Here is a 22373-nt window from a genome sequence, read left to right on the forward strand (position 1 = left end):
AATCAATAAAAGGGCTGGGGGTATGGCTCAGTGGTTAAACACCTGTAGGTTCAATCCCTTGTAAAATTGGAGAGACCATCACTTCCATGCATGAAATAGTCAGAAGCAAAAGCAAAAGCATGATAATTTTGGGACAAAATAGTTATTATCACATACAAAATATTGAGAGTGTGTAAATAGTGGGAAGCTGGAAAGATCTAGAAAGGCTTCCCAGAATAGGTGCTGCATGCCCCTGGTCTGGAAAGAAGTGATGCTCCTGAATGGGGGAAGGAGAGTTAAGAAGGTCTTCCTGGAAGGAGAGACTAGCAGGAGCAGTGGTGTCGGAATGGAATGAACAGGAAATGGGGGGGTCATGTGGGGGATTGGGAGGAGTGACGTCAGCTTACTCTGGAGGGTGGTGACAGGGTGGGCGTCCACTTAGCAGGTTGGCAGATTCCACGTTATCTGGAGATAAGTGAGAGGAAGCCATGGGCAGCTTTTGACCTGGCAGTGTGTCTGATCAGGGTATCAAGCTGGGATGTTGGAGCAGAAAGAATCTGGGGACCAGACTTCACCCTAGAAAAAAGGCTGTTGATAAAAGAAGGCATGAAAACTGAGGGTCTGGTGTGTGTGGGAGGGAGTGGGACTTGCAGGGTGGGGGCTGGGGAACAAGTCATCCCAAACCTTCAAGGATGATGGGGCTGCAGTTTGGGGCCCCGGGCAGCGTGGGTCTGCAGGCCGAGGGATGCATCCTTCTCTTGAGGACAAAAAGCTACCTGCTTCCACTGTTTCTGAGAAAGAACAGGAAAGTTTTCCCTTAATTGATGCAAATCCAGAAACAAGTCTTTGCTTCCAAACCAACTGAGGTGGGGTGGGAATTAAAGGGAGGCGGGTAGGAGTGGAAAGATCTGGACCCGGGGTGCAGGTGAGTAGCACTTGACAGTAAACATGGCCTCCTTCCTGTTTCCTCTTTGATTGAGGAAGTGTCCGTTGGTTAAGCAGAGACATTTGCAACCACTCATGGGATCTTTTCTAGATCCAAAGAACCTAGATCCAAAGAATCAGGTCTTCCCCAGCCATCACCCCCAAGTCACCTGCAGCAGGCCACCTGCGGTACCAGTTAACATCTAGGTTCACTACTTCCCATCCAGACTTACTGAGTTGTCCTGGGAACAGGACCTGGGAATCCTCTTGGCATGTTCCCCAGCTGATGTTTGTCCATAGTCAAGTTCAGGAACCACCGCTCCACTCCTTAGATTCTGCTCGTGGAATTTGGTGGGTGAGGGAGTGGGGCAATGAGCTTCCTCCTTCCACCCCTGCTCCTGACATCGTGTCTGAACTGCTTCTCCCCAGAGGCGCAGAACTTGGGTAACTTCATTGTCAAGTATGGCTACATTTACCCCCTGCAAGACCCCAAGAATCTCATTCTCAAGCCTGACAGCAGTCTCTACAGATTTCAGGTGAGACTTGGCCTTGACCTTGGGTGTTCAGGGGGCTGAACTTATTTGAAAGATAATGGTTGGCCTCATGTCCTCACAGTCAGGAGTGCAGAAGTGGTGGAGAGGGATAAGGTGGTTTTGTCTGAACTCAGTGGGTGAAGCATGGTTTCTCTGCCTTTTTTTTTTTTTTTTTTTTTTTTTGTAGACGCCGTATTTTTGGCCCACACAGCAGTGGCCCGCTGAAGATACAGATTATGGTAAATACTTCACCCCCACCTTTGCCTTGGGTTGTGCTTGACACGTTGCTTATTTATTTTCAGCATTCTGTGACATTTGTCTTGTTGTCATTACGACCTTTAAGTCATCTGTATTGGGAGCACCCCCACCACACCCCTGGGGGCAGGGACCCGGTGGGCTGAGCACTCTCCAGCACTCTGACCTCAGCCCAGCAGCCTCCTGAAGAGAGAGGCGGCCAAGGGAGTTCTGAAATATGATGATGATGGAAAATGTCATTGTTTGCTTTTCTAGCCATCTATCTAGCCAAGAGAAATATCAAGAAGAAAGGAATTTTAGAAGAATATGAAAAGGTACAGAAATGTTTTCAAGTAGAGTTCATCATTGTAAGATTTTTCCCCCTCTTCCCCACATTACTACATTCATCTGTACCCTCATGAGCCATCCATCCACCCATCTATCTATCCACCCACCCACCCATCCATCCATCCACCCATCTATCTATCCACCCACCCACCCATCCATCCATCCACCCACCTATCCAATCTTCCATTCACCCACCCCTTCATCCATCCATCCATCTATCCATCCACCTACCCACCCATCTATCCATCCATCTATTTCCCCACCCCACCCATCCATTTATCCACCCACCATGCATCCATTCATCTACCTTCCCATCCACCCATCATTCTACTCACCCATCCATTCAATCACCCATCCACCTCCCTGTTCACCTCCCACCCTCCCACCCATCCGTCCAATTCATCCATCTATCTATTTGTATAGAAGCAGCTCATTGAAGTAAAGTCTTCCCATACCAAGCTTCAGTTTCTTCTCCATAACTTAGGCCCTTGCCTGAAAGGCCATTGGGCATGCAGGGACTCCCCCCTTCATTTTGCTTGTCCTGAGACAATATGACTTAATTAATTATGTATGACAATGGACAGCCCTTGATTAGGGAATTTGAACCTGAGTTTATGGTGTGGAAACAGTAGTATAAGCTTCTCTTTCAGGACAGGCGAGTCAGATTTCCCCTAGAATACATCCTAGTCCTGAAAAAGCTAACATTTCTGGCATAGGGCAACAATCTTGCTGAGTTATAATTCTTTAGAAATATACATATATATTTTAAAAAGGGCCAACATCATATCAATGATAAGGCTTATCTTTGTGGGTTTTTTTTTTCATACTCCATTGTTAAATGTTGAGTTTCCATATTCTTCTCTGTCCTCAATTTTCTCTTTCTAATCAGATTTGGGTCACATTTATTTTAAACAAAACCCAACACAACTGAGAAAAGCAAGGTCGTGGAGGAAGCTTTTGAGAATCCCACACAACCCATGAAGTGAGCCTCATGGACGAGCACGGGCTGAGAGGACCGGGTGGGGCCGGCAGTTGCAGGGAGCCCGGGTCGTGTCCTCGTGGGTGGAGGGCTCTTTGCCCTGCTTCACGGGCTCACTGTTCTCATTTTGTTTCTTTTCTCTAGGAAAATTACAATTTCCTGAACAAAAAAATCAACTACAAGTGGGACTTTGTCATTATGCAGGCCAAAGAACAGTACAGGTGAGTGAAAGAAGGTCACCTCGGTCCTCTGGTTGTCTCTCCGCCTTCTTTGTTTCCTTTCATTAAAATAAACCTTTATTGGGCATTTAAGTGCCAAACACTGGGCTGAGCATCAGGAATAAAAGGTAACGGCCTGGTGGGTTGAGAGAACCGGCCGTGACATGAAGCTACTGTGACGTGAAGGCCACAAGGCAGGAGTTTGCAGAGCCAGCTGCAGTAGTGATATTGAACTCAGTAGCCACATAGGCTGTATCCAGGTGAAGGACCATGAAAGTGACAATGGAGGAGAAATGGGTGGGAGGAAGACAAATGTGGAGGCTGGAGGCAGGAAAGCACCCGCTGCAGGCAGTTCTGTGGCGTGGAGAGGGCGAGGCATGGAGAGGGCAGAAGTTGGCGAGACTCTTATTGGAGGTATTAGCAAGAGCCCATCATGAGAAGGCTTTGTGCTGAGGGCTGCCAGGAGCTGGAGAAAGATTTTAGACAGGAGTTGAGGTGTAATCAGGTTCACGTGTTGGAACCACTAGTGGGCCCCTCAAAGGTCTAGACCTGGTGGAGCATGGTTGTCTGCAGGGCGCACCGCTGAATTCCACGCAGAGCCCAGGACTCGGACTAGCGATGAGCGTTGTTAAATGGTAGCACTGGTGCAGGCTCGCATGTGCCTCTTATCCATGTTAGAATCAGAGCTGAAAGTTCCCAGAGGGCTCTGCCTTGTCAACGACAGCCAGATGGAGATGCTGGGAACAGTGAATGGTGGGGAGGGTGTATTGGTCAGGACGAGGTTAGGCTACTATAACAAACAGCCCCCAACTCTTTAGGGACTAGAGCCCACAGGTTAATTTCTGTTCATGTTCATGTCCACTGTGGTTCAGCTGGGTCCCTGGAATGCCTTCCCTCAGTGCAGGACCCACTCGGAAGGGACAGCACCCTCTGGGCCTTGTGGGTTGCTGCAGTAGGGGAGCCAGCACCTGTGCAGATGAAAGTGACACCTGTTTCTAGTGCTCACCATTCAGTCAGCAAAACAGCTCAGATGATTTTGCTCAAATTCAGGGGCCAGAGAGCGGGGTCATACAGTCCTGCCATGGGCCTGAGAAGTGGGAGGGCCAAGGAATATCTGGTGACCCCAACACATGATTATCAAATTGGATGGTTCTGTTTGTTCCAGACTCACTCACCCGATAGGTCTGGATCCTGGTAATTCTAGATTTGCTGTTGGCTCGTTGGCTGCATGGTAGAGACCTCATTTAATGAAGCAGCCTAGGAGTTGGAACAGCCATTAGCATTGTCGTATGGGAGTGCCAATCCAGGAAAAAATACACAGCCTTATGGTAAAATGGCTTTGTTGCCCTGGGGGGCCTTCATGATAGAGCTTTTCCTACTCCTTAGACATGAACTTGTCTCTACCTGGGTGCATTTGAGATAAAGTGACAGGGGGATAGCTTTCTAATCTGTCACCACTAATATTTGTTTGCAAGACTTTGGTAAGGTCTTGGTTGTTGTCTCATCTTATGTTGTTGTGGGGGAATGCATGGAGTACTCATTGTCACCCCTCACCGCTACAGGTGGGGAAACAAGACTTACAGAAGTTACGATGAACTGGCTGAGGCTCTTGGTAAGGGAAGGCAGTGGTAGAGTCAGAGCTAGTAGGACTTAATTCCATCCAGTGCCCCAGTTTTGCCCTCCTAGGGTTCCATCCCTCCAGCCCCTCCATACCTTCCTGCACCTTCTGCTTTGAGCAGGATGGAGGATGGTCCCTGCTACTTAGAGCACCACCAGCCCTGACATAAGCCCTCCTGGGAGCTCTCATGGCTTGGAGTTATTCTCAGTGGCACGTCAGACCCACCCTGCAGACCCTGGATAATGTGCTGCATGCCCAGATTCAAGGAAAATTTCTCTCTATCATTCATTTCTAGGTACCATGGAATGAGCCATCCCTAAAGGTTCTCCTTCCAGGAGGCTGGCTTTCCCCACTCATCCAGGGCTTAACTCGAAGTCTGCTTCTGATTTCAGATTTAGGGTCTCAGCACAGAACTGTGTGGTCTGTGTAGGTTGGCCCAGGAGGTAGTCCCTTTGTTATATAAGCTGAGCCCCCTCTTCTGAGTTCCAGACTCAGCATCCAGCTGCCTACTCAAGATCCTCGTGATTGTCCGTCCTCAAACCCAGCTTGTCCATATTTGAATGTGTCTTTATCTCACTGGGCAAACTTCTTCCTCTCCACTTCAGTATGAAGAACCTTCATCCACCCACTCCTTCCTGACGATGCCCAATGTCCAGTCCTCTGGTCCAGTTGCCTCCTCTGGCAGAATTCCTTGAGCTAAATCTGACTTCTGTCTATCTCCACTGCTCCTACCCTGGTAGATCCAAATCACCATCAGCTGGACCATGGCAACAGCCTCCCAACTGGCTTCTTGGCTCCTATCTTGATCCACCCCTTCCACACATTTTTTGATGCTGGAGATGCAACCTAGGGCCTCACACATACTAGGCAAGTGGCTTAATTCACTGAGCTGCACCTCCAGACCTGTTCTTATTCTTGAAACCCAGATGGGATCATGTCATTTGACCTGTCCTCTGAGCTGTCAGAGAGAATGCTCACTTCAAATCTCTCTTCCTTAAAGAGGCCTTTCTGATTAGCTGTTACTCAGCTTATGCTAAACCTAGCAGCTAAAAACTGCAACATTTATTTTATTGTCTCTCATGATTTCCATAGGTCAGGAATTCAGGAAGGACATTTCTGGTTTGTTCAGAGCTGGGGTCTAGCTGGCATTCTTTGCTCTTGTTTGATAGCCTCTGGCCTCTCTGTGTGGTCATTTGAGCTTCTCACAGCAAGGCAGCATTGGGGCAGTGGATTGCTTACAGGTGGTGGAAGTTCGAGAACCTGTAGTCCAGTGAGGAGGGTGCTGGCTGTCCCATCTTTGGTGGTCCAGCTTCAGAAATTACCCAGCACCATGCCTGACATCCTATATTGGTTAGAACCATCACAAAGCCCACCTGGTTTCAAGGGGAGGGAAAATAGACCCTTTTGTCATTGGAAGAAGTATCAAAAAATTGAAGATATATTTTTAAAAAAATCACAGAGACCATCCCTGATTCTACAATGTGTTACCCGAATGTTTGTTTCCCTGTAGCATATCATGCAGCTTGCAATCTTATGTTTATTTCTTTACCATTTGTGTAGTGTTTAGATCAGAAGCTACACAAAAGCTGAGGCTTTTGTCCGGCTCACCAGCATTCTCCCAGAGCTTGAAACATAGAGGAAGATCAACAAATCCATGAATGAATGAATGAATGAATGATTAAGCAAATGCTTTTGCTAAAGAAAAATCACAATATGACTGACTAAAAGAATTCTGAGTTTACTGCCTCTCTTGGATTCCATCTATCTCCTCCCTCTTCCATGAATATCAATCACAGAAAAGCAGATGAGCAAAGCCAGACAGGACCATGAGTGTGAATTAGAGACAGACTGTTTCTAGGGCCGTCCAGCATCACGGAAACCCCGCCGTGCCGCAGGCTAGGACACCAGCTAGTTAACCTGGTAGAAAATCCAGTTAGACTGTCAAGGGGAAGTGGGGAGAGACACTGTTTATATTTAATTTCCAGAAGAGGTTGGCAAAACAGCCCGCTGGAGTGGCGCTGCTCACCCATCTGGTCTCTGGATGTTATTGTGTTGTTCACAGAACATTAACGGGGAAATAAATCTGCAGACTCCATGGTGGAGCGGGCCTGTGCGTCATCTCATGTCGCCTGGGAAAACAAGCAGTAATGAATGTGAGCACAGCTCACCGCGGAAATGGGACTGAGTAGGGCCGGTGGCGTGATAATTGGAGCTCCTTTGCTCCTGACAGAGGAAAGCCCAGAGTCACAACCTCTCCATAATGGGAAAGGAGGGCCCTGAGAGAGGAGAGGGAAATGACCAGCCTTTCCCAGGCCCAAGCTGAGTTCAGAAAAGGCCTGAACTCTTTGGAGTGATCAAAAGAACTCATCAGCAGGGAGGAAAGAGGAGTCCTCGAGGCCTGCATCTCCCCATCGCAGGAGGCTGACAGCTTGTCCAGATGTTAACTATGTTCTTTAGCGAAGCAGGGACCCAGTGCGAAGCCAGGGGGTCCAATGGTGGCCCAGATGGGCATCCCCGCCTCTCCAGTGTGAAGCCTGTTTGATTCTAGAGCTGGTTTTGGCCACGCGGTCTACCTCCGCCCAGCCCAGTGCTGTCAGGGAGAGCTGGACCTGGGCCTGACTCTGGGTTCAAGTCCCATTTCTGTTACGTGCTGACAGTGTGGTCCTGGCTGGCCGTTCAACTGCTCTTTGCTTCAGTTCCTTGAATTATGAAGCCAGCAAAGGTCACGGAGAGCATTAACCAGAATCAACCCAGTTAATATGTGTAAAAGAGGTTTGAGTGCCTGAGTGTGAAATTAGCGTTTGCTATTATCGTGGTGCATGAGAATTATCTGCACAGTTTGGGTGAGCAGACCAGGACGCCAAGAACACAGACCATCATGGACTAAAAGATGCAAAGGGTTATGGCCTTCATCATGGCTTTTGGTTTCCCAGGGCTGGAAAGGAAAGGAACAAGGCCGACAGGTACGCGCTGGACTGCCAGGAGAAGGCCTACTGGCTGGTGCACCGATGCCCTGTGAGTACCGGTTCCCCCACCTCTTGCCAGGTGCCCCACTCTCTCTCTGCGCTCACCGTGCTCATTGCCAGCTCCTCCTACTCTGGAGTTAGAACTGGGTCATCAGGAGGAGCTGCATAGAGTTGGGTGAGCCTCCAAGCACCACCAGGCTCGGAGAAGACATGCTCTATGTCTGGAGGGTATGAATGTCAGGTAGCAAGGGACGTGGATGAATGTGTCTTTTGGGAGGGCTGGGACATTTTCTTTTTTGGTTTAGGATACCACACCTTGGAAAGGAATATAAGAAGAAAGATGTAGAACACAGGTTTCAAAGCAGAAATATAGAATTCTCTGAGAATGGAAACTCTGCACAGCCAAAGCTGTTCTGTGTGTCTCAGCTCCCTCTCCTCCTGCCTTAGATCCAGGCCCCAGCAACCGAGATGGGAGAAGAGAGGGCATTAGTGTGTGATGAGCTTCTCATTGCTTGAAGCACTTTGCTTTCCTGGCTTGGGGGCGCTTTTGCTTTCCTGGCTTGGCGGGACAAGCTGTCCATAACCCATGTGACTTGTCCCAGCCCATCTCTGGGAAATGGTCACCTCACCCATCAGCAGAGAGAAGCGGCCTCTGGCTGCCACCTGCTGGGGCTAATTCCAGGGCCTCAGTGTCCTCCTGGGTCAAGCTCAGGTGCTTCTTCTGGGAGGTGGGAGGTGGGCGATGTGGAAGAGATTCTGGAAACTCAAGAGTTGCAAACAGATGTTCTCCCTCCTCCTCTTCCAGTTTCCTTGCCTGCCGCTAGGTATCAGAAGCAGAAAGTGAGCTGGGTCAGGTGGGCTGACCAAAGGAGCACAGGGGTCTGGAGACCAGGACACCAAGGACATGCTCCTCACTGTAGCTTAGGAGTGAGATTGTTGCAATGGAAGATGTGCCACTAGCTTGGCAAGGTGTCCCCCATGTCCAGTGGCACCATGATGGAGGGAGCCCTCCTCTGTGCCAGGTGGAGAATGATTTCCACTGCATATTCAGAGACTTTGTGATGTAAGATTGCCAGTGTGACTGCATTCCTTGAAAAGGGACAGCCTGGCTGTGCATGTGATCTGCCCAGGGTTTCTCTCTTCCCCTCTGTCTCTGTATCCAGAAAGTGTATAGGAAAGAAAATGAATAACACATCACCTCCATCAGACAAATGGCTGAGCTGAGCGGTTCCTTGCACCACAATACAGAAGAACATAAATAGGACAGGATGTTAGATGACTGTCCCCACCATGCCCCCATTTCTACCACCATGACCATAGCAGACCTCCAACTCCATCCCCTCCCCCGCCTTCCCCATTTCCACCACCTTGCTGACTGTCCCCACGTATCTCCCTCAACTCCCCCTCTTTCTCCACCTCACCACCACCATCAGCACAGTTGTCATCGTCATTGATGTCATTATCACAACTGATCTGAGAAAACTCACAGTGTGCTGGGTGCTGTGCTGAGTGTTCTGCATTCGGTCTTCTTTAATCTTTGCAGCATTACTTCCCCATCTTACTGATAAACAGGCTGAGGCTCAGGGGTGTTGCTAATGTGCCTAGAGCTGCATAGCTCATAAGTGCCAGAGGCTCGGAACCCACACTGCTGACAGGGGATCCTCCCTCTTGGTCTTAGGTGCCCCTTTGCCTCCCATGACAATGTCACATGCCATGTTTGTGCGTTTTGGTGTTTCGTAACTTCCTTGGTCATGGGAATACTGCCTGGGTCGCTGCTGCTTCAAGAAGCATGGTGCCTGGGGTCACATAGGCCTGCCTTCTCTTTAATAGACCCAACTTCAGAGTGCAGCTCTGATGTACTTGGAGCAGTCCTAAAACACCTAAGATGCAAACTGCTCTTCGTATCTGGTCGCCTCCCTCAGTGCTGCTCCCCTGGGTTGAAACTGGACCAGTAGTCAAGGATGTGGCAGGACTGCATCCGGGGCTTCCCTCCTCGACTCGTTTAAAACAGGCTCCACCTCTCATTGGCCTGCAGGGAGTGGACAGTTTTCAGTCTGAGGAGCATCTCAGCCCAGAATGGAGCAATCCTTCTGAGGAGCCAGGGAGCCTAGAGTCTGTCAAGACTGTCTCCAGGAGACCCAAACAAGCATCAGTTCAGTGGGACAAAAGCCAGTCACAGCAGACTAAGCATTTGGCTCTGTGGAGGGTGAACAGGCTTTCTGTGGACCAACTGTAGCCACCTGTTGTAGAGCGTGACGCGGCCGCAGTCAATGAACTTGTTCATTTGTTCATGAATCTGGGAAGCCCTCACTGGGCCCTGATTCTGTGTGCCAGGAAAGGATTGAGGTGCTGGGCACCCAAGAGCCACATCATCAAGCACCTGCTGTGTACATGTACGCAGCTGCTGGCACAGGTTGTCTCAATCACAACAGGCCGCGGAGCTGTCCAGTGGGAGGTGTCGTTACTCCATTACGCAGATGAAGAAGTCAAGGCTGAGTTCGGTCTGCTCAGTGCTGGGTGTGCCTCCACCTCTGTGGGGTGGCAAAACCCCCCAGGCTGCTCCTGGGCAAGGAGAACCCCACGTGCCCTTCTCTCTCAGCTCAAGGAGCCCAAACTCCAAGTTGCCATCACACCTTTAGGTAGCCCTCTTCCAGAGATGAGACCCCAGTGCCCAGCAGGCACAGCCAGGGGTGACTGATTTAAGGGAAGGGGAAGGAAGGTCTGTCGGATGCTTCGTCAGAAACAGCATCCTTGGCAAGAGGCCAGTGGCAGACCTGGGAGATGGTAGTTGAGGAGTCTGATCCCAGTTCCCATTCGGAGCCCAAATGCCACCTGTGAGTCAGCATCCTGTTGTAAAGAAAAAACCCTGTTTCTCTTTTGTTTTTGACTTGGATGGAGCAGAGGACGGAGATGAGCATGGTGCAGAGAGGAGTGTAAATGGTTCCTGCAGGTGGTCACTCTGAGTCTTCCCTGCATCTTTGTGGTGCCACCTGGGTCTTGAGGCTAGTCTGTCACTCAGGACTGGTTTGTGGACAGAGGCTGCTTTCTGGTGGTGTGTGGCCTTGATCAAGTGGTCACCTGTGTGAATATCAAGCAAACTGGCCCTTGTTTCAACCACATACCCAGACACTTGCCTTCCAGGGAAGGGGATGTCTGGCTTCCATTTTCCAATAAGCTAAGTACCCCTTGAGGGAGAAGGCAAAGTAAAGTAAGGCAGTGCCAACATGTTGTTGATGATGATGATGACAAAACATTATGAAGCTATTAACCTGATGTTTTCAAAGGCCCTTTGATGACCTAAAAAATTGATCCGGCAGACCATGTTGTATAACGAAAACAGCATGGAACACTCCATATACTCTGGTCCTGATCTTTGAGAAAATAGCACATACTTTGTGCATGTCCACTCTCTGCCAGATGCTTACGAGGTGGTGGGGATATCTGAATTGTGAGCCACGGCCTGCGACCTCGAGGAACTTACTACAGTCTGGCAGAGAGACAAAGACTGAAACTATTATATAAATGAGTGAGTAATGTACAGAACACCGTGGCAGCTCGTAGGAGGCAGGGGCCCTGCAGCAGATTGGGGTTAGGGAACACCTCTCCGTGGGAGTGACGTTCAAGGAAAGAGAAGCTTGCGGCAGCCTTCTCAAATCTTTGATCCTAAAATTCTCTCCCTGTTCCAGCTTCATTCCCTGTTTTATTTTTATTTTTATTTTTGGTACCAGGGATTGAACTCAGGGGCACTCAACCACTGAGCCACATCCCTACCCCTATTTGGTATTTTATTTAGAGACAGGGTCTCCCTGAGTTGCTTAGCACCTCGCTTTTGCTGAGGCTGGCTTTGAACTCACCGTCCTCCTGCCTCAGCCTCCTGAGCTGCCAGATGACAGGTGTGTGCCACCACACCCGGCCCCCTATTTTATTTTGTTTATTAAATAATTTAGCCTTTCTCTCCCACGCATCAAAATGTTTTCAGAAATACAGTGACGAAGGAGATGAAACTGAGGAAGGGCCAAGAGTGACATGGTAGAGGGTCACCATGAAGTGCACATCAACTCGGATGCTCACAAAGCAATGGTCGAAAAATGCAAAAGGCCCTTCCCTAATGCGATCCCCAGGCATTTAGCAAATTTTGTTCATGCCCAAGGGATGTAGCTGGGGCGGCAAACCTCGGTGTTCACACTTCTGGTTGAAGCAGGGAAGGCTCCCTCACATGTCTCTGGAGTCCTTCGTGCATGTGGCACCAGGGCAGAAGGTGTCTGTGTGCCTCCTTATCTGCAGGCTGCAGGGGCACATCAGTTGTCCTGATTTCTTGACACTGAGTCAGCTCTAACAACTGAAGAATGAATGAGTGAGTGAGTGAATGCATGAGCCTCGGAGTCTCCCAAACCAGCAGAGGCAGAAAGGCAGCCCCCTGGGGGGTTTGGAAGCAGGGTTCTGGGTGGGACCACAGCAGGGACATATAAGACTTAGCGGGGCTGCTGCCCACAGAGAGGCTAAGAAGGGCAGGAGCTGGGGCAGCAGGACAGCCAAAGGAAGGCGGCTGGATGTCTAGTAGAACTGGTGAGGGAAGCTGAAGGGGGCTGGTTCTGGATCCGCTGGCTGAGTAAGAAAGTCCAGAGGTGGCAGCAGGTCTGACAGTTCACGGCTGCCCAACCCAGGCTGTTGAGGGTCACCCAGCAGCGCATTCCAGATGAAGGGGGTGATTCCTAGAACCGATTTCAGGCAAGGATGTTTTTTTGGATGGCCACACTCTCCACTTTCCTCTCCGTGCTACGCTAGATACCAGTGAGGGCCAGTTTACACCTCTGTATTGTCCCTTCATGCCACTTGTCACAACTGTAATTTGTTTTGGGGTGATTAATTGCTGAGTGGCTTCTATCCCTCAAGACTGGAAGTGGCTTGACTTGCCTTCTGAGGATGCCCCCCCAAACCAGGGGGACACATCCATTCACCAGCTCCCCAGGGCTGGACACGGCGTCCAGCACATAGGAAGTGCCTCATGACTGTTTGTTGATGGAGGTCCCCAGTAACAGCCAGGGCAAGGATGGGGGCTCCCCTTCCCTGTCCTGCTCCGCGCCCGTGTTCTGTTTCTTTGCTTCCTCGCTCTTTATTTTGCCTAGGCTCTCGGCCCAGTATTTGCCTCCACGGTCGCCTGCTGAGCTAGACTGCCAGATTTAGGAAGTTAAACACAGGGTGTACGGTTCAATTTGAATTTCAGATAAACAACGAATAATTTTTATATAAAATATATTTTACATCAAAATGTATTTCCTATGAAAATCTCTTTGCTATTTTTGGTATAGATACACAGTCAGTGTAAACATAATGGGACTTGAATCATTTGCTGTTTATCTGAAATTAACTGGGCCTCCTCGTTTTTCGTCTGGCAGCCCTACCCCAAGCTAAAAATGGTCTCCATCCTAGATGAGGCTGAATCAGAAGGAGAAGAAGCTCAGTCACTTCCAACCCTCTGCTTCAGTGTAGCCAGCCTGGTTAATAACAGGTGCTCAGCACTTGGTGGGTCTTCCCCAAACCTGCAGAGAAGTGACCACCTAGATTGCTGGCCTCAGGGAGTTGGGAGAGGCCAAGTGAGATTGGCTGGGGAGTTGGGTGAGCTGGTGGAAAAGGGATCTGGCAAAGATTGCTGACCCAGCTTTGGGCCACCTCTTTACATACAGGATCTTATAATGAATACGGTCCCTTGCTCAATGACAGTAGCCCTCTGCTGACAGTGTCACATCCCACCTTGCTAAGTCCTCATGAGAACTTCCAGGTAGGAGGCATTGTCTCTGTTTCTCGGATGAGTCAGTGAGTGCAGGGAGAAGTGGTTTCCAAGATTTTTGGCACAGCTGGGAAGCAGCAGAATTAGGATAGGAACCCAGAGGTGCCTGATTGAAGCTTGGACTCTTCCAAAGCACTGCTGTGCTACCACTGTCCTACCCAGCCGAGGCAGAAACTAGACTGTGGGGAAGGGGTACAGTGGAAGGAGTCAGGAGTTCCACGTATTGATCCCAATGAACTGTGCCTGAGCTTGATGGTTACCTATCCAACCATCTACCCATCCACCCACCCATCTGTCCACTCATCCACCCACTCATCTGTCTGTGTAACCACCCATCCATTCACCCTTCCATCCATTCATCCATCCATCCTTCCATCCATCTATCCACCCATCCATCCATCCTTTTATCCATCTATCCATCCCACTATGGTGCTGGAGAGGCCATCCGTCTGTTCACCAGTCCTTCTATTGATCCAACCATCTGCCCATGCATCCTTCCCTCCTATTCTCTTAGGTTCTGGGGATGCTGTGGGTGCAGGAAGCTCTCTCGCTCACCGGAAGGGTTCACACTCCCTCATGTCTCCCCGTGCACTCTGCCACGAGCCCTTCTCAGCTCAGTCTCTCGCTTGGCAGCTTGGTCAAGACCCAGAATTTAATCGGAAACTGGGGACTTCCTGTAGTGATTCTTTCATTGTTTTTATTCCATTCAGCCAGGAATGAACGACGTGCTGGACTATGGCCTGGACCGAGTGACCGATCCAAATGAAGTCAAGGTAAACCAGGTACGTTTTTTCTGCATTGTGGGTGGGACCTAGGCCAGGCTCTGAGGCAGAGAAGGTGCCCACATGTCCCTTCCTACCTGTGTGGGCAGTGCCATCTTCCCTTTGAGACTGCCATGGAGAGGAGCACACGTCTCTGTGGCATCAGGGTCCAGGGAGAGGGGAGGCCATGGCCAGGGTCCTGGGTAAAGGGAGGTGACACTTGGAGAGGGGAGAGGGTGCAGAGTGTGGGCCAGAGCAGATGGCATCTAGATGACTGGCTTTCAGTCTTCTGTGAGTTACTTTCCCCTTTGAGAATCTGATGAGAGTCATGAGCAACCCTGCCCAAAGAGGCACAGGCAGACATTTTGCAAACACTGAGTAACCTCCAGGCTCAAAACCCCTGAATCAACTTTAGATTTAAACCGTAGTCCACGGGACTAGAATGTCACAGTTTGTTTCATATCCTAGTGGGGATCTTCCAAAGACTCTCAACTTTTTATTTGTAATGGGTGGCCGATTTCAAGTATATATATATATATAATATTTGTAATTAAAAGAAGCATAGTTTGTATATTGTTGAAACCATGTCACTGTTGGCATTTTGGGTCAGATAATTCCCTGGGAGGGGGCATTCTGTGTAGCGTAGGATGTTTAGCGGCATCTCTAACCTCTGTGCACTAAATGCCAGTGACTCCATGCCTCTACTGGACCCACATTCCCAGACCCGACAATCAAAAATGCCTCTACACATTGCCCAGTGTCCCTGGGGCGGGGGTCAGAGCGGCCCAGGCGGGAGCCGCTGACCTCTGCCAGCCAGCCTAAAACCCGTTTAAATTTGTCTTGGGTGGTTTCATGGCTTTCCGTCCAGTGTGTCTCTGGTGGCCAGGGGCAGGCCCCTCTTCAGTGCAGCGTCATCTGCAGGCTTGTGCCTTGCAGCCTGAGCGCAGGGCTGGAGGGCTTGCTGGGCTAGGAAGGCGGCCGTGGGAGGGGAAGAGAAAGGCGCAGGAGAGCAGTGCTGAGGCAGCTCTGGGACATGCGGAGAGGGACTTGGGGTTTCTAGAGAGTGTCACCGGGGGACTTGTTAGGTCCCTTGTCCACAAGTCAGAGTGACCCTTCTTTGATCCCCACGTGGGGCTGTCAGCCTTCCCCCAGCGCCGCCGTTCCCACGGCAGCCTCTCCTTGTTCCCCTTGTCAGATAGCAGATCACTGCTGAGGCCTTGTAGGCTCGGTTGCCATGGAAACAGAATCAGCCAGTGAAACACAGAAACGGGTGGAGGATTTGCCTTTTTTGTGTGGCTAACGGGCTGCTCTGGAAACCTCTTTCCTGGGGAGGATGGGGAGGGCGGAGGAAGAAAGCACGTCACTGGCTCTGACATGGGTGGGGCATGGGGACAGTGGGGGGGGGCACATGTCTATGACTGAGGCTCTGCTGCGAGTGTAGCGGGGTATGGGGGGGAGGACCCCGGAACTGAGCTGCTCTATCTGGGGTGCTGTGGTCGGGGCGACCCCTGAGGGTCATGTCCTCCCTGGTGGTGCAGGAGGGAGGGAGCCTCTGGCTCTCAAACCCATTTCCTGCCAGCGGCTGGCGGTGCCTCCAGCCCAGAGCCAAGGCCCAGAGGGTGTGAGGCTGAGTGTGTGCTCATGGTGGGCTCCAGCAGCAGCAGCGCCTCCCCTGCGGCTCACACCTCTCCCTCTCTCTCTCCCTGCAGCTCTCCTCCTCCGTCTGTGCACACGGGCTGCTGTGGACTAGTGAGAAGAGCAGGCGCCTGCTTCTCATGCAAGCTGACCCCTCGGCCTCCCTCAGCCACCAGCCTGTCCGTCAGACCTGGCTGTGCAGGGCATGGGGCGGGGGCCGGCCTCCTTTCTCACCATCCGAGTGTCCCTGTCCCCAGGGCTTATCTGCCCTGAGAGGAGAGGGCGCCTGAGAGTGCAGACTCCCCAGAGCTCTGGGAGGGCAGAGGTTTTGCATTTTGTACATGGCACCTGAGCTGGTTAGAGGAGAAAGGTGACTTCTGAGAATGAACGATTGGATACAGGCAAACCCCATCAAGCACAAGAAAGAGGCCGCTAGGCCGGCAGGCGTCCAGGGCCCCTGGTGACCCGTTGTGTCAGGCTGATGGCCTCTGGTTGGCAAGGCTGCCCAGCCCTGGGAGGACCTGGTCATGAGCCTCTCCTCAGTTCTGACCCCTTGAGACGATGGGGTGTGCAGCTCCCCACTCCCCCTTTATTTCAGAGAGGATTTGGCCCCATGGTAAGGACCCTGATTGGAGGCCAGGCTTTGGCAGTGATGTGCCCTTCCTCCTGACCCTCCCCAGGAAGGGCTCCTCTGACAGGGTTCTCACTGTCTTCTAGCAACCAGGGGCAGCACTGAGTGCTGAGGGTCAGGTCAGCTGGAAGGACCAGCGCTGCCTCGCGCTGCCTGGGTGGTCTTGGGCGAGCTCTGGAGCTGTTCCAAGCCTCAGTTTCCTCGTCTGTCACATGGGGACAACTATAGTTCCTTCCTCAGGGGATCGGACAGGATCATTCATGTGAAGTGTCCAGAATGGGAACCGACATGCTTCACAGACAGTAGCCGTGATTACCAGAACGGGCGCTGGGTTACGAGGGAGATGATTTATGGGGTCCTGTCAACCTTTGACCCCACCCGGGAGGCTGTGCTTAGCCATTTTCCTGTCTGTCCTCCTACCTTCGCTTACTCCCACGTCGACTGGAGGGAGGGGGTGCATTCCAATTTCAACCTCTCTGCCTGCTCTAGTCACCGACCGCTGAGCACAGGGTGGTTACGTAGATGTGCACAAGAGGCTTTGAGTAAAAGGAAGAAATATGAATACTGCAGAGCACTCAGCCTGGAGCCTCAGGGGGCAAAGCCCCCCTAGTGCTCACACCAGTGGGGACAAATTGCTTTCTTCTTGTGGCCCCTTTTGTGACCACGCGTTGGAAAAAGAGCAACTCTGGGGACAGTTGTTTGCTGTCGGCTCGCTGGCTAGGGAAGATTCACGTCCATCCTAGGAGGGACAGAACGTTGGGGCATCCCTGTTGGAGAGAAGAGAAAACCATGAAGCCCGGATGTGACCCTCAGCTGACAGCCCTGCAGAGCCCGCTGCGTGTCCTGCCTGCTGCTTTGTAATGCCCACTGTGTGGCCTTCTGAAGCTTTGCTAGATTTCATTAAGCCCATGACGGGAGGTAATGGCAGCTTCATTTTTCATATGACAAAACTGCAACCGAGAGATTTAGCCCTTTGCCAAAGGTGGCGCAGTCAGGATTCCAATTTAGATCTTTCCAGTTTTTACAGCTCAGGCCTAAGTCTTGCACCCAGGGCCACTCCACAGGCCAGTGACTTGTACCCTCATCCAAGGCCCCACACAGGAGGGCCTTGCATGATTTAATATCCATCACTGTCTTAAAATTTCTCCTGTTTTTTTTCTGGAGAAGGGGCCCCGCGTCTTCCTTCTGCACCGGGCCCTGCACACTGTGATTTAAATTCTGTCTCCACCTGATCAGGAAGTACCTTGCAGGGTGGGATTTGCTTCAGATGACAGCAACCTGGGATCCTCACTTCCGGAACAGCAGTCTCTCTGCCCTTTTCCTGTCTGCTTTACATTAACGACTTCCTTTTCTGGATTTCCTTGTTTGCAGCTTCTGTCCCCCTCTCTGCGGTCAGTGCTGTCCATTCCTCAGGTTCTTTTCATCTTGCCCTTGGTTCTGTGAGGACGTCTGCCTGGCCTCCTCCTCCCAGACGCTCCCTGGCTCTTATCTGACAGGGGCCTCAGGGCCTCTCAGGCACGGCCCTGATCCCTCTTGCCCTGTGACAGTGGTCCACAACCTCCATCCTGGCTTTGGCCCCAGAGCTGTGTAAACAAGTCTAGATGTGTCCCTATTTGGGAAACTCTGCAAGTGAAATATATTAAGTTGTTAGAATTCCAGGAATGCGGAGCACTCCAAGATTCCTTCAGCAGAATATTCTTAGTGTGGCAAAGTGTATCTCTTCCCCGTGGAGTAAAGAAAGGGCCTCAGTGCAGGGTGGGGTGGGGGGACTTTTAAAAAAGGAGGGGGTTGATGCGAAATTCTAGATGGAAAAATGTTTGCATCTTCCTATTTCATCAGGAGGTGGTTTTTTTGAATTGCATAGAATTGCAGGTAGGTGGGTGCGTTTTTAATAACTTCACTTTAAAATGATGTTTCTTATGACCTTTGGCTAAGTAATAATAATATTGAGAGTAGGCTTACAAGATTTAGCAAATAAAAACAGAGGATTCCCAGTGAAACTCGAATTCCAGATGAACAATGATAACTTTTTAAATGGAAGTATGTCCCAACCATAGCCTGAGCATCTTGTAATCTTATCTTATAATGAGGCTTACGCCATACCATGTGTGTGATTAACCACTGCATGTTGGGTCTCAGCAGTTAGCCAGTTACCTATGTATATTACCTCACTGAATTACCTTTTTTCTTCTATCTTCCTCTTAAAAATGAGAAATCAGAGGCTCTTGGATGCTAACTAATTCATCTGGGGTGACATAGCCAATCCAATACGTGGTAGAGCCAGAATTTTAACATTTGACCCCAAGATTCTTTCCTGAGCCATTCCTCATCTTACAGATAACATTGTCTCTCCATCTTTTAGAAAAGTCCAGAACCACTTGGGCCAGGCATGGTACGCGCCTGTAATCCCAGTGGCTCTGGAGGCTGAGGCAGGAGGATCACAAGTTCAAAGCCAGCCTTAGCATAGGGAGGTGCTAAGCAACTCAGTGAGACCCTGTCTCTAAATAAAATACAAAATAGGGCTGGGGGTGCGGCTCAATGGTTGAGTGTCCCTGAGTTCAATCCCTGGTACCTTCCCTCCCAAAAGGAAAAGTTCAGAACCTTTGCCCTGCATTGTCCCGCCACCCCTTTCCCTGGGTAGAGATACCCACGTGCCAATCTGGAGGAAGACCCCATGAACAGCTATTTTTAAAGGTAGAAAAAAAGCTAAGGTTCACATGGACCATCTAAAGTATAGATGAAGCAGCCTCAGATCCAAAAGAATCCTGTCATAATTGGAGCATCCCTAATCAAAAATCTGAAATCCTCTTAACCCTGAAACCACCAACATGATGATTCATATCATAAAACTTTGTTTCTGCCCAAAATTATTATTACTATTATTTTGGAACTGGGGATTGAACCCTGAGGTGCTTAACCACTGAGCCACATCCCTAGCCTTTTTAATTGAGAGACAGGGTCTCACTGACCTTAGGGCCTCAGTAAGTTACCGAGGCTGGCTTTGAACTTCTGATCCTCCACCTCTGCCTCCCAAGCTGCTGGGATCACAGGTATGCGCCACTGTGACTGTCTTCTTCATAAAATTGTTAGAAATATTGTATAAAATTACCTTCGGGCAAGTGTACAAGATGCATATAAAACATAAATGCATTTTGTGTTTAGACTTGGGTCCCATCCCCAAGATATCTCATTATGTACCTGTAAATATTCCAACATCTGAGAAAAAAATTTGAAACCTGAAACCCTACTGGCCCCAGGCTGTGGTATAAGAGCTTCTCAACCTGCATGAGAGAATCTGATTCCCAAAAGACAGCTGGTAGTTCTGGAAACCAGAAAACATACAGCAAACCACACCACAGAAGTAGATTCCTAAGGAGATAATAGAGGCAAGTAAAGTCAATGAAAATATAAAAATTTTAAAAACTGAAGACTGGGATTAATGGCCCCAGAAGCAAATAAATACATGAGGCCAAAGGAGAACCAGGAGAGGTGGAAGGGAAATGCGGTGCTTGTGGCTATGGCTTGCAAGAACACCAGGACCCGGCCCCTTCCCTCTGCGTCTGTCTACTCGGGAGTCCTGGGCTCCAGGTGCTTGGACAGGAAGTTTGTGGAGCTGGGCTCTTTGAAGGAGGGTGTTTATGCCCCTGGCTGTGGAGCATGTGCCTCGCATGATATTGATCTTTACCATCATTAGTGTCATTTAAAGAGCGTTTCCTGTGTTTGTGTCATCATGTGGTTGGGGCTCTTGCTTTCTTTTTTTTTAAATTAAATGACTGGACACTCATTCCATTCTGCAGCATTCTCAGCTTCAGGGCAAAGAAGAAATTGGTGAAGAGAGCAGGCTAGGTGGGAGAGCTCATGGGCTCCCTGATTTTGTGTTTCTCACAGATCCATCCTCAGGTTTGCCAAGGGCAGAGCTGGGTTTGAATCATGGCTCAGCCAATTACTGATCAGAAGATGTTGAGGAAGTTACCCACAACCTCGGATAGCCTTTGCTTTTCTTAGCAGAAAATCTGTATAAAAAATCTGCCTCCCTTGAGCTTTATAAAAACTCAGAGTTGTATAAATTGCTTTGCAGTATTTGCTAGTCGTATTATGCAAACATCCCGCTTCCCCTTTGAGCAGAGGTCGTAGATCGTTAGATACTATTCGAGTAATCCGTTTCTGCCAGACTCTAATAGAAAGATCTGATTGTATCAGACTTGATAGCTAGTTCTCGCTGGCCCTTCTCCTACCTGAAATTCACGTCTTCTAAAAGAGCGCCTTGTATTGAGAGAGAATGGAAGTGTATGATAAGTGTGGTCGCTAAAATATTTAGATCATTTGGGGGAGCGTTTTCAAATTTTTGAGTGGAAAAGCTTAGAGAAAATCCTCGGTTTTCTAGGCCTCCAACTGTGCTGAAGTCATCATTTATTTGATATTTGTGGAGCATCTACCCTGCACTGGACATTTTTCAAGGGAAGATAGCCATGGACTCTAGGCCCTTAATGGTGATAGTTTTTTTAAAAAAGAGAGTCATACAAATAAATACATGATTGAAATTGTCATGGTGCTGTGAAGAAGGTCAGGATGTGTGAGAATCAGACACCTACCCGAGCTTTCCTTTTCTGAGATAGCTTTCCCTACCCACTCACCCCCCCCCCCAGCCCCCATGGAAGAAAAAGATTTCCTATGAAGTGCATCTATAAAAGCGGAGTGGAACCCAGCTGGATTAGGCAGGAGAGATGAGAACATGGCTTTCCACCGTGGGCCGGCCCTCATCCCTTGTCAATGGGCTCATGAACCAGTGCTGCTTTGGCTAACTGGCCAAGGAAAAGGTGCATCCACCCCGGACTCTGTTCCAAGTGAAGATTGGGTTTGGTTCAGTGGCATGGATGGCAGCCGCCTGGAATGAAGAGGTTCAGCTTGAAGTGGGCACTAAGCAGGCCGAGGACACGACCACATGTGGGAAGGCCAAGACTGAAATGACCACCCACCGTACCCAACCTCATGTGGAGCACAGAAATGGAGCCCCGGGAGCCTGTCCCTCTGGGGTTGTAGGAGGTGATGTGTTTTAGCTGGAGACAGATTATCGTGGTTTCCAGGGGTTTCTAAGGCAAGCCCTTCTTTCTCTGCCTTAGCTCAAAAAGTCTGGAGAGAGGACACCTTGCAGCCCTTGCCCAGCCTGAACTTGCTTTGGCAGCTCAACTCTGGGGCTCAGCTGTCAACAGACACTGGGTTCTTAATTGTGTGCTTTAGTTTTGGCAATAAACCTTTTTTTTTTTTTGTTTGTTTGTTTTGTTTTTTTTTAAACTTAGGGTCGTTGATCAGATTGTTATGACTGGAGAGACTGGATCTCACCTTTCATTCAGAAGTCTCCCCTGGGACAAAAGAAACACACTCAAGATCCTTGCCAGTCTTTCTTTCTCCCTCCTTTTGTGTCTCAGTGGGAGGGAAGGTTTCCCTTCTTTATCTCCCACTTTCCAGATGGTTCTACAGAAGATCGAGGCCAACCCCAAACTTAGTCTTTAATTCATCTTGGATTTAGAAGAGCCTCATAAAATTACAGTGGTAGATGATACTCCTTCCCTGGCCGAGTCTCGTCCTTGATCTTGTCCTCCAGCGTTTGCATAGAATAGGGTGAAAGATGTGGCAATGGGGAAATCCTACATTTTAAGAAAAGTCGGACAGTTTTCTCTTGGGGAAGGGTTTTTATTTTTCAGATGGGTATTTGAACTGGAATGATTTAATGACATCGGTTTAATGGCTTTGTTTCTTTG

The 22373-nt window shown here is 49.7% G+C and overlaps 1 protein-coding gene across 1 annotated transcript in view; it reads left to right on the forward strand.

The window, feature by feature from the left end:
* Rgs9 (regulator of G protein signaling 9) overlaps window positions 1-22373 on the forward strand; it is a 65938-nt gene that overhangs the window by 15225 nt on the left and 28340 nt on the right. The window contains exons 4-9 of the mRNA XM_076870448.2: window positions 1333-1439; window positions 1624-1675; window positions 1947-2005; window positions 3142-3218; window positions 7767-7848; window positions 14298-14360. Coding sequence (XP_076726563.1) covers window positions 1333-1439; window positions 1624-1675; window positions 1947-2005; window positions 3142-3218; window positions 7767-7848; window positions 14298-14360 — 440 coding nt within the window. The remainder of the gene's footprint in view (window positions 1-1332; window positions 1440-1623; window positions 1676-1946; window positions 2006-3141; window positions 3219-7766; window positions 7849-14297; window positions 14361-22373) is intronic.

This window comes from Callospermophilus lateralis, chromosome 11 (assembly GCF_048772815.1).
Source record: "Callospermophilus lateralis isolate mCalLat2 chromosome 11, mCalLat2.hap1, whole genome shotgun sequence".
Classification (NCBI taxonomy): Eukaryota; Metazoa; Chordata; class Mammalia; order Rodentia; family Sciuridae; genus Callospermophilus; species Callospermophilus lateralis.